Below are 13,028 nucleotides of genomic sequence, written 5' to 3'. Positions count from 1 at the left end.
ACTCACATTACATCTACTCACAAAGTATGGAAATCTGTCCTATACACACCCTTTCCCTCTCTTATTCAAAGCCAAGAAGAGTGGCAAGAGCCAGGCTGTCTGGTTAGCTGGGGTTCTCAACCACAAAACACGAGGGCTAGCACATCTTTCTATGGCAATCTAGCTTCCACACTCCATGTGTGGCCTTCTGAGCAAGTACACCTGCATGCCTGTATGTATGCTTCCCAGTGTCTCTTGGCTCTGCAGCCAAAGATGAGATGGGAAGAGCAGCTGGAAAGGACACGGATCCCAACAATGGGAAACATGTGTCCCTTCAGATATTGTGGGACCCAGTTCCCACAATCCCCAGCTACCATGGCTTGTTGTCAGAGATGATGGGAGATATGGTCCAACTGAACTACATGGAAAGTGCTTACGCCCAGATGAAACGGCATCATGATCTGCATTTTCCAAAGGTCCCTTATTCTGGTTCTACAGCAAGAATATTAAGACAATGATTATGGTTCACAGTTGGGTCTCCAATACTCATGCAGAGTTTCAGACATGCAGCGGCTATTTTCATTTATGAGCCAAGTAATATCTGCATGCACAATAGGTTAGGTGCATGTGTGCAATGAAACACTGTCATTCACAAAGAAGCCATTTGATCATGGTGAACTTCTTAGTATGCTTAGCTTGAATGTATTTTTTGCATGTATAAAGTGGCTTTCATAAGCAAGCAGGCAGGCAGGAAATCAGCAGTACTTAGTACCGACTATCGTCTAAGGATGTCAATCTTTTAGAAATATTTGCACAATTCTGTTGTTAACTTCTGACATGCTACAATATAAATATACTAATGGTTAGGATGGGTATGCTAAGACTGTATGCATATGCATCAATTATTTTATTTACTTACTTACTAGTAAAATGCCAGGTATGACAGGCAGGGTAGGATGGGTGGGGAGATGACATGGTTAGCAAAGAGTCTGGAGCTTGTAGTACTCTATGAACACACATACATTCACTTGACCCAATGGGAACAGAATGGCAGACCCTCATTGATAGAGAAAAAGTAAAGGTGTACAATGGGGACATCCACACTCCCGAAACAGGGTATGATTTAGCTCACTGCCACTAGATTCTGCTTTCATTTGAAGACGTTTTTACAACTGTGTAAATCCAACATAGAAAGAACCTGGGAAGTAACACAAGTGCCAAAAGGTCTCCCCACCCCCACTCCTACAGACTGCAGCTCTTTTATTTGTCTCATAAAACTGAATAGAAACCCTTGAAAATTGAGCCAATTCCAATCTCTGTAGTCTTGCCCTGTCTCCTATCTTAACATCTTAGTCATGTGTTTCACAATTATTCTCTTTCTTCCTCATTGAAATTCTGTGAGATAGGTCACTATTATTCTTTTTTTGCAGAATGGGAATTAAGGCTGAAAGATGGCAATTTGCCTGAAACTACCTAATGTAGCTGTGGCCGATCTCCAGAAAGAGAATATACTTGATGTTGAATTGAAGCGATATAGAATAATGCCATTTCTGAAAAATAAATGCAATTCATCGTTATTTTTTAAAGGACGTCTAATAACTGGCTGCTTGTATAACTGGAACCCAAAATAGAAGTGATGACATATGATGCCATGGTAGTCATGACACCACTGCTCCCTAGCCTTATCAGAAAGATGCAGTTGTCAGAATGGCTTTGCACAATGTCATTGTAGATCTGAGGGTATGTGTGAGATGAATCTGGGCAAGTCCTTACAGATTCACTTTCCATTCTGTACATTGCTCTTTTCTGTGCGAATGAAGGCCATTGTCTATGTGATGGGATAATGAGCTGCTTGTGCGTAAAAGCTTGATCCCTCTGGGGTTTGGCTGGTTAACCAAACCGAGTCACTAACGGAGCCCCCAAAGCATGACTCTGTCAGTCGCTGGTAGAATCTGACAGTGGGCGTCTACGGAACTTACTCCAGCATAAAAGCTGTTTGACGGACATGCGCCTCCTGGACTCTCTGCGTGACAGTTTCCGGCGAAGGGTGGGAGTTCCTAAGGGGGGTCTTGTTACCTCTTCACTATTCTCACTGGAAGTATCCCAGAGCCTCCCCTCCGACTCCCCTTCCGCAGGAGCTCCTGCTCTCCCCCTACTGGTTCCTTCTTCTGCTGCAGAATCTCTCCTATTCTCCTGGAGCCTTTCCACCACCTGTTCCTCCGATGGCAGTTCCCTGACAGTCTAGGTCTGAAATATGGGCTGAGTGCAAATGGGAAGAATAAAGATTTAAGCCATGAGTAGTCAATGTGGTACCCTCCAGATGTTGCTGGATGACTTCTCCCATAATTTCTGACCACTGGCCACACTAGCTGGGGCTGATGAGAACTGGAGTCCAACAACATCTGGAGGACACCATATTAGCTAAACCCAATTTAAAGGGAAGGAGAAAGATTAGAACCCATGTGATTTGATAACATGAGTATTCCTTTCCTGTTCAATAATGCAATTGGTTCAACTTCCGCTCTTGAAACTGAACAAAGAATGAAGTGCAAATGCTGGTTGACAGATCGCATCCAGCTCTTAAGAATTGCAACTTCGAGTGATGAATAGGATGTGTGAATGTGCCATTGAGTCCAGAAAGGCTTCCAATGATTAGCTGAAGCATGCTGCAAGTCATCAAATGCAAAGTAATCAAGGAATGTATATACATTTGAGAACCAGCCCAAAGACACCCCAGTAAGAAAAGGTCATTCTCTTAATTAGTTGGTGTCTAAATACAATACAGTATGTAGATGAACCTCATCTTCAGCAATCCTTCACTAAGTGAAACCCAGTTTTTCCATTTGGTGCATTTGGGGGGAAATACAGCAATGTGTGATATGCAACTCTTCCAACAGAGTAATCTTGAAAAACACTCCCACACTTTCTTACGCCATGACTGGAAAAGGCTGCATAGTTCTAGAGTCAACAGTATCTTCACTCCTGCTCAAAGTATACAGCAAATGCTTCAGTTCCGTGTTGGAGGCGGAACAGATTTAGCAGCTTCATGAATTAAAAGCTAACCATATGGCAGCTGGCACAAGCTCTTAATTAACAAATTGCAACCATTTTTGTATCAAATAGTTCAATAATCTCTTCATCTTGCAACTTGAAAAATACAAGTAAATTGGAAAACAAGAGGCCATTCAAATTGCTTTGTAAATGTAAGAGAAACTCTCCTGGACTAGATAAAAGGTCCTGCCTTCTATTTCCACACTAGCCTAACATATGCTTCCAGGATGGCATGGCATGAAGATTTCCTTCACTGCCAGGGCTATGAGGAGTTTGGAAGGAGTTCATTATGTCCGAACTCCAACAAACTGTGGCCAGTTTTAACCATTCTTGGTTAAAACAGGCTGACCTCAAACCATAAGTAAGAGTAACCAGTTTAAAGTTTAGGTGACACACTACACTCTGCCAATGTATTATAAAATCCACTTTGAAGGGTTTTCTTCTAGGAAAACCACAAAATAGATTGTAATACATGAAATATTTATTTTCAACCCCAAACATAATTTTCCCAAATAGTTAACACTATTGAATCCGTATACGACCTAGTGGGTGGGTGTATTTGGCTAAAATATTTGACATTAGAAAGTTAGTGGCTTGGTGTGAAGATGTTTAAATGCAAATTTTATTTTATTTTAAATGTTTGATGAATTCCCACATTAACAACATTCCACTTTACTATAATTACACAGAGTGACAGAGCCTTGTTCCATAACCATTTCCTAAGGATCACAGTCTGAAACTATGGTAACCACTGAGAATTCATTCTCGGCATCACTCATATCTTTTAAGAATTCTTTGACTTTGCTATTCATAAGCCATTTAACACAAAGACACCACAATTTTGGTTTGAAACATTAAATGTATTCCATTGACATAGTAAAAAGAACTTATTATGGAATAGTAAAAGTATAACAATGGTGATTCAGGATCACAGGAATGGAGCCCCTTATCTGTGGCTGATAAGGAGCTTTCATTAAACTTTAACTGTTTTGAGTAATAATCAAGGATTCTTTTCTTTGCTATCTGTTCCATACTTGCTCATATAAATTTTTCGAAGTCAACAATTACATGAGTTCAAGGGCAAAACTTCCTATTACAGCGAGTACTTGCTTATGAGCTACACCATACAGAAACACAGAACTGGTTATGTTTTCCTTTGGACCAGCAAGTCTTCAAAAATGCCAGAAGACAAGCTCCAGTTATGCAGCACTTTTATTCAGGCTTCAAGTAAATTATATAGCCGTTTCTTGCAATGGTTATCAGATAAACAGAAAACACAGAGTTTATTTTTCATCGTCAGTTTCCGGCCACCAGAACTTTGCCACTTTTCATAGTGCTTCTACCAGGAAAGTGGCGTGGAAGTTGCAGCATAGCACTGCCTCCCACTGCCATGGCCGTGGCTCTGGGAGTTTTGCCTGAAATTGGCCAATCACAGGCAGGCCTGGAGGTGGGCTTCCAGGGAGCGGGCCTGATTGGTTGACAGCCAGTCTTCATGCAGGTCTGCTCCTTGGGCTTAGATTCAGCCTGCCTCTTCTCCTCAGTGCCACACTTGTCATGGGATCTCCCACCATCCTCCTCTCATTGCTTGGAATGCACCCGCTCATCAAAGGGTTTTTATTACGTATTTTGTGTTTTTTATCTTGTATTTTTATGTTGAAAACCACCCTGAGATCTACAGATGAAGGGTGCTATGCAAATTTAATAAATAAATAGGGGGTTCACATGAATCCCCTCACATGTTGCCAACATCCGTATGTTCAGCACCCATGTGAAGCAACCCATGTGAAGATGCATTTTTACCTTTCATGGAGGAGGTGCATGTGCATCTTGCCATTTCACATGACCCACATGCAGCTGGAAGGGACATGTGTGTTGCACGAAGTGGCAGTGTTGGATAGCGCTAGCTGGCACAATCATGCAAGCCCTTAATATATACTTTTAATGCATTGGGGAGTTGTGTAAACCTACAATCAAATAATTCTAAAAGGTTGGTGTTGCAGGAATCCCTTTGCAAAAGCCATTCTGATACATCCAGCTCTCCTGCCCACCAACCTCCCCCCCCCCCTTTTTTACCAATTCCAGCTCTAATGTCACTTTCTACCAATTCACCTAAGAGAGCTATCCCTCTAATCCTCTGATATGTAGTCTGATTTTAGTAAGTTGCACATTTTTGTAAGTAGTCCAGCAATTTCACATGAGTATTTTTAAAATGCCACCCACCCCTAGAGATGTATTAAGTTGATGAGTAGCAAAGGGGTGACTTTATGCTCCCTACCTAGTTGATCTGCATGAATAGGGTGAGCAGGGGGCTATTGGGGATGTGTGTGCTCATGCCTTCTATTTTTGTATGTCATGTGTGCACATGTGGTATGTCCAATGCAACCAGTGTGTGTGGCGAGTGTAATGGTGAAAGCATGCATTGGCCTCAACATTTCCTGGCCACATGCTAGCACACAGCCCTTTGAGGATTGGCCATGGGTGAATGGCACCTTTGTGCTGAAAAAGTTAGCCAACCCTGTTCTATCAGAATCATTTCAGTCTGCAATCCTAATCCATGGAGATTTACTTCCAAGTAAGCATGCATAGGACTGGGCTGCAAACACTTAGACTGTATCTGATGAAATCAATACACATGACTAACTTAGACTCATTAACTTCAATGAATTTACTCTGAATAAAACTTAGTTTGATTCAATCCTTAACTTCTAACCAACATACATAACAAAGAAAAAGAAGCATCTAAACTACTATCTTGTCAGGCAACATGTAGAACATGGCATTTTAGTGTATGGATTCATTGACCTTGATTACTGTCAGTCTATATCAGCCTTTACGTAAAAGCAAAGAGCACACAGACCCACAGATATGATTCAACAAAGCACAAACAATTCACTCAGCAAATATACTGCATTCTCAGATATTTTAATGTCCTCTGTTATAGTTTCAAGGCAACAGCTATAGAGTGTATGTGTCATTACCATAAAACAGTTTTGAAACATAGTTTGAAGTCTTACTATCTTTCTATCTATGATATCCACAACATTGCACTATACAACTACACTGTGGTTCTGAAGGAAAACAGAAATGTCTTATTTTTAAAAAGAAAGCAGTTGGAACTCCCACAAAGAGAAAGTTCAAGGGAAAGAAACACAACATTTAAGGATCATCATCAAGAGAATGTAGATTTACACATTCTGCACAGGGGGAAACAACTTCCTTCTTGGAAAATTAAGCACCATTTCAGTTGCTTTTTGTCTTAATTTGCTTTTAAGTTCAGAGACAGAAATCCTTTTCTTCATTCACCACCTCAGTTGCAAAAGCAGAGCAGTCTGCTAGTCAATGTAAATGTGTTGCGTACGGTAAGAGAAAGGTCTTCCTTCCCCCAAAAGTTGTGAAATAAATTTACATTCAAAGAAGCTTAAAAAATATGTGCATTACTTTGCTTAAGCTTTAAATCATAAAGCAAGAAGAAAAACAGAAACTCAGATATACGCTTGTGCATTATGTGCACACAAACAAACAAACAAACACTTGTGGAGTTTAGATTAATTACAATTTCGATTTCTTTACTTACATATGTTAAGGAAAGAGAGTCAAATAATAATTTTCTCCTTCCAGACTCAGGGATGATATCTAAAGCTGTTGTCTGCCAGGAACTGAGCACTTCTTGCAATCCCTCTTTCACAAAACAATCCTCAGACTGATTGTTCTTCCAGCCTGCACTGAAAACCTCCTAGCGTCACAACCATCTTCTTCACATCATGTTTTTACATAGTCCCACACTTAACAATATTACATAACGCCAAGATGCTTCTTCTGCTGTACTTTCACATAAGTGCACTCAATGAAGTCATGCAGAAATATGAAGCTGGGGTGGAAATCAAGCATTTTCAATAGTAAATTGCTATGAAAGTCTTAAGGCTACTCACGAAGAGGATGTCTAAAACAAGGCTAGGAAAAGAAAAGAGACATCATTTTGCTCTTTCTGCCTCCGCTCACAATATCTTTTCAGCAAGACTACTTTCTAATGCACCCCCCCCAACACACACACACACACACACACACACACACACACACCCCAACACATCTGTTGGAGACAGGCAGGGTCATACAAATCGCTCTGACAGTAATAGGCACCCTCCAACCAAAAAACCGGCATTCAATTATAAGCCATTTGCAGAAATTGTAGGGCTGTCAAAGACACTGCTACAGTTGGTGGTTCAAGTCTGGTAGTGCTAAAGCTCAAACCGTTTCCCCCCAACTGCATCTTAAAATCTAGAACATCCTTACTTAACTGCTCAAAACATCAGCAAACGTTATCTAGGACAAAATGATCTAACAATAGTGTTAGTGCATTATGAACAATAGTACCAAACGTGTCAGCATGCATGCATGTGCACGCACACACAAACACAATTATAAAGAAACACTTCCCTGTACCTTTCCAATTAATTGTTAAAGTAACATATGCAAAGGAATGTAAAGGACAACTTACGGTTTGCACTGAAAAGCACTATAAATAAATTGTGTCTATGTGTAGCCATTCCACTAAATTTGCTGTTATTGCAGGCTTCCAGAGCAGAGGACAAAGCAAGCAGAAATTCTTTTGATAAGCAGTTATTTTCCTTTAGTCATCAAATTACGTATTGATTGGAGTTTCTTTTTGTTTGTTTGTTTTTAAAAAGAAGAAGTAACAAATGCAAGGGAACAGAGACAATGGAGCTCTCTCCACTTTATTTATTTTGAGCGAGGAGATAGGGCCAAGAGCAAAGAATGGATTGTGACTTCCCTTTGGATTGAACAACACTGTAGAACTTAGATGGCTAAAATTGGGGTCTGAAACTACAGAGTGGGGATTCTCACAGAAACGTTTGTGGAAATTAGTCTGAAACCAGAGCATGATACAACTTCATGAAAGATGCAAGACTAATGTGCTGGACACGAGCCGTCTGGACTTATCACAGCAAATAGGCAGAGAATGTCCTACTACATAAGTCCAGGAGCTTGTATATGTCTCAATGCAAGAAAGAGTGCAGTCCCAGCCTTTTTAAAAGAGGCAATCATTAGACTGCCCTTTAAAATAAACATTGCCTGGACCCAGAAGATGTTGACATCTGCAAGCCAGTTGCAAATATTCACTTTCTGGGCAAGGTGTTTGAGCAGGTGGTTGCTGGCCAGCTCCAGGCACTCTTAGACAATACTGATTTTCTAGATGCATTTCAGTCTGGTTTGGGAACAAAAACTGCTTTGGTTACTCTATGAAATGATCTTTGGTCCTTTTGGAAGCTTTTAAGACCATTGACCTTGGCATCCTTCTAGATATACCGTCTGGGCTAGAGAAATACTGACACTGACAATGCATTCAAGGGCAAACTGTGTCCAATATTAGAAGTAGAACCTAGTCACTGTGGCTGGTAGCTATTGAAAGACCAATTTCATGGACAATAAGGCTAAAACTCTTCTAAAGCCATCCAAGTTGGAGGCAATCACTATTTCTGGTGGGATTGAATTCCACAGTTTAACTATGCCCTATGTAAAGTGTGCCCAGCCAATAGACTTGTAAGCAATCTACAGGACCACACTGAAGCCTGGGAAGATTTTTTTGCCCTTAATTAATTTGGCTAAAAGCCCAGAAGACTAAAATACAAAGACTTGACACAATAGGCATAGTATATCCTACTAGATTTTAAGTGCTTTTTTTCTCCTCGTTTAATATATTTCTCTGTTTATTCCTTGTATTCTTCCTTGATCACCTTTCAAAGACTAGATCTCCCTTCGTAATACTAATGTGATTTGTATTATGAAAGCACACATTCAGCTGGTCATAAAAAATAGCTCTTTCCCTCCATATTTATACCAGAAAGTCCAGAACCTTTTAATCAAAGATTATATGCAAAAATCCCCTTACTGTGCTGAAAAGCTGCAATCTCACAGTGTGAATAAGGACTATGGTTTCACAGCCAATTTAACCTCTCATTATAGTGCGAGTCACAAAGTAAAAATTCTATCACAGAAATAGGCATTTACAAAATTGGTTAATGGTGTTTCAATTGCATGTAATATAGCCACAACTTGAACTAGTGCTTTGAAGGCCTGTTTCCACAACCTAATCGTCATGTGGCTCCTGTGGCAACTTGGCTAGCTCATATTGATTTCTGACTACTTCAGTATGGCACAAACTAACTGAATGTAGCATTGCCAGCCAGACAATTTGATTTTTAGCATGGCATTGTAACCTGTCTTAAAATGAGGGTTTGCTTTGCTGTACTAAAAAGATGGAATGTGACACACAGAAGAAAATCCACATGAAAAGTTCGTCACAGCCTAGAACAGTTGCAAATCAGCAGAGGGTAATTCTTCCCCATGGATTCCAAATGCTGAATTGGTTGTCATAGTAGGTTCCAAGACCTACCAAAATTCAGGAAAAAGTAAAATTAGGTTAGGGTACCAAAAACATGCACATGTGGCCCTTTGCACCTGGGCTTTGAAAAAAATGTTCTGTTGGGTTTTGTCTTAACAGAACACTTAAGGGTACTGTCAAGTAATGAAGTACAAAGGAAACAGAAGTAGAGCTATAGCCAGCTATTCCTCCTTGTTTTTCTGCAATTTAACAGTTGCTAATAACAAAAACATCAAAAACATCCAAGAAAAACAAGCAACTGATTTATGTGTAATCAAGCAGCATCCAAGTAAGACCTGACTGCTTTGATTTGTTGTTGTCTGTTCCTGTATTTGTTCTACTATTATGCTAAGTGGTTATACCTCTTTCTGCAGCTTCCTTGACTGCTACCGCATGTGTGTGAGTAGCTTCCCCCTTGGACATTTTGGTGTCTCAAGGGTCATCCTACATGTCCTACATGCTCTTTCAAGAAGCATCTTCTCTCTTATAGCACTTCCTGTCCTTTGAAATCAGGGAGTGAGATTTTGTAGATATGTTTCATCTTCTGCCCATATTAAGATCAACAAGAGATCGACACCCACTCTCAGGAATTTAATGTCAAAGAGATCTGCTTAACTCCCAAACTGCTTTCCATTTGCAGATGAAAGTACTTTTTTTTTTAACCCCAAGCCCTTCTTAAAAAGTATATGGCAGGCATGTCCAAAGTCCATTTCGGGGGCCTAATCCGGCCCGCCGGTCGGCACCTGTGGTAGTTTATTTCCTGCGGGGAAATCCGAAAAAAAACCCTCAACTATAAAAAAGGTAAATGACTTTGGTCGGCCCTTTGGTTGGCCCTCACGGCCCTTTACTTCATCAAATCTGGCCCTCTTTGAAAAAAGTTTGAACACCACTGGTATATGGTATGCTGATTGCTGGCTTGAAGGGGTTTTTCCTATTGTTTATTAGCTTTAAAAAAATGTTTTGTGTTATTACTTTCTGGTAAGATGTTAATATTGTTTCTTGCTTTAAGTCACTTTGGATACCTCATGGCACAGAATCAACAAAAATAAAATACATGCATACATACCTACAACTGCCTGAAAACTGAGCTTCTCTCAAGCTTCTCTCAAGTAGTTCCATTTCTTATGAGGGTGGAAAGTAGCACTCCACTTGGAAGAGGAAATCATTTTTGTGACGGACAAGAAGAGAGATAGGTAGCGATGCAGTTTTGAAGGTGAATTTTTTTGGATGCAGTTATTGCCTGCAGCCCTGTTTGAAATCAGGGGTGGCATGGCGAGAATGGGGCTGGATGAAAGAGGATGAAGGACAAAGGGTAGAGCCAACCATGGCTGGCATGCAGGGCTGGGCACAATCAAGCAGCTGCTTATTGCTTCTGCCCTCAAGGAGGGCCCAGGACAGACCTTACTGCTGGCTGCTGACCTGCCATTTGGCAAACAGCATGTGGGAGGCATCAACCCCTGCTTCTCTGAGATGGCATTGGGTGATGTGGGGTTGCCACAGCTCTTGGTGCTCACTGCTGACCTCATCTGTAGGCACTGGAAAACCACTAGCTGTCATCAGGGACCAAGCAGGAGTTTGCGGGTAAGGTATAGGTATGGCTGTAGAAGTCCAGGCAGTTTCAAAATGCCATGGATCAGCTGTCAGGTGAGGCCAGTGGTTAAAGAAGTTGAGGAGACAAAGAAAGAAGGCAAGGAGCACAGATGGGTTGGGGAACAAGTTATACACGTGTGTGTGTGTGTGTGCACACGCAGAAATGCAACTGCTTCCTTCAGAAAATACACAAGATGTCAGGCAGACGTGCGTGTGCGTGTTCAGCCTTGAGCTTTCAGAAGTCCTTGAAGGAGATACAGGTACTACCTGATGCTCCTCACTTCTCCTCCATGAGCTTCCATTAGCAGCTAGCATGGCCCAAATGTGGCTGAGGGGCTGACTGTAATTTCAGTGACACTTAATTCTAAATTCACTCACTGGGTAGGATGGGGCTTGGAAACCTGTAGCCCTCCAGATGTTGCTGATGCCCAACTTGAGACTACTTGCCTCGTTGTGTGGATAGGGCATCACCTGGCTCGCATTGAGAAACTACTTTTAAATGTGCTTTAGAAGAGAAACGAGTTGCCCATACAAACCAGTGTATGTACATACTGGTCAGAACATACCTTTTGGCCCCTCAAATGCTCCACACTTCCAAAATAGTTTCTTTCCTAGCCCTACCTACACACTTCTCACAAACCTCCTGTGCACTGCAGTGCTGATCTAGCTGACCAGTCCCAAACCAAACCAAACCTGGGGTAAACCCATGCCAATTCACTTGACTGGGCACATGACTGAAGTATACAAAAATGAACAGCCATTCAAGTCATGGTCTAAATAACTATGATCCTCTTAATCCTAAAAATGAGAAGCCAAAGTTCAAGAGCAGTTGAAGGAGTAAAAATACTGACAACATCAAGAGCAGGCATGGCCAAACGTGGCCCTCCAGATGTTTTGGGACTACAATTCCCATCATCTCTGACCACTGGTCCTGTTAGCTAGGGATGGTGGGAGTTGTAGTCCTAAAACATCTGGAGGGCCAAGTTTGGCCATGCCTGATCTAGAGGATAGACAGTTCTTATCTCATTCACTCTGGCAAGATTCCTGTTTGTGTTACATTTGATAATAGTTACATATAAAGGCAATAAGCAAATGAAGAATGAAATGAAATCACTTGCATTCAACATGCAGGAAGTTTGAAACCAGGCGTCCCAGCAGTAAATCCAGTACTTTGCCCACAACAATACACAGCTTGTAGGCTGTGGTACCTGACAATTTATTACCAAGCATAACCATCATTGACAGACTTCATTCATCTTTATCATGACACATGAAAATGCATTTTGCCTCCTCAAAAATAGCTGCTTTCCTACAGGTATAGCAGTCATACTCCAAAATGTACTACAGATTAAGGTAAGGCTATTGAGTACAGAATTTTATGCTAAATTGTATCATGTGTAAGAGCTATCAGCAAGTCTCCTAATACTGTTTGCTGATTACTGTGCTCTAGGTTTTTAAGAAGTGCTCTTACCTGGAAAGATAACTCAAGTTTCTCCTTCTGGGGAACCTGGTCCAGAATGCCATTCGTACTGCTTCTTTTCAGACTTGCAGTAACATCAGGCACATTGCTGAAATCTGCATGCAAGTGAAAAGCAAAAAAATTCAGAGGGTTCAATTATCAGCAGTAGAAAATTATTTCTTGCTTCATTCATAAAAGCTCTCTGTACCAGGGAGAGGGGAAGGAGGAGGACTACTTTGCTACTTCTACTGCTCCCCACCCCCCGCCTCTTTTAAAAGGCAGTTCAGCTAAAACAGCCTCTCTGAAGTAATGCACGTATTTGATCGGCTAAAATTAAGCTCTTCCTCCCCAAATTCCTAATGTAGCATCATCTGTCTACAGTGTAGCACAGTTTGTGCTGGCCGAGGGGGAACAACCAATAAAAATGACTCCATGTATCAAGTGATTCTCTTGGATGAACACAACGTTCTGCAACATGACGTGGTTCATAAATACATTAGTGGAGCAAAGTGGGCAGGGGAGGGAACCACCCTGGCTTCCTTCTTAATG

The 13,028-nt window shown here is 41.2% G+C and overlaps 1 protein-coding gene across 1 annotated transcript in view; it reads right to left on the bottom strand.

Moving 5' to 3' along the window:
• The window catches only part of TIAM2 (TIAM Rac1 associated GEF 2), a gene marked incomplete at its 3' end in the record, with an annotated part of 80,640 nt that overhangs the window by 21,095 nt on the left and 46,517 nt on the right, over positions 1–13,028 (bottom strand). Inside the window, exon 14 of the mRNA XM_081854407.1 lies at positions 12,492–12,595. Coding sequence (XP_081710533.1) covers positions 12,492–12,595 — 104 coding nt within the window. The remainder of the gene's footprint in view (positions 1–12,491; positions 12,596–13,028) is intronic.

Source organism: Podarcis erhardii (genome assembly GCF_964252035.2).
Source record: "Podarcis erhardii genome assembly, chromosome: 3".
NCBI classification, from domain to species: Eukaryota; Metazoa; Chordata; class Lepidosauria; order Squamata; family Lacertidae; genus Podarcis; species Podarcis erhardii.
This window is presented reverse-complemented; position numbering and strand designations above follow the sequence as displayed.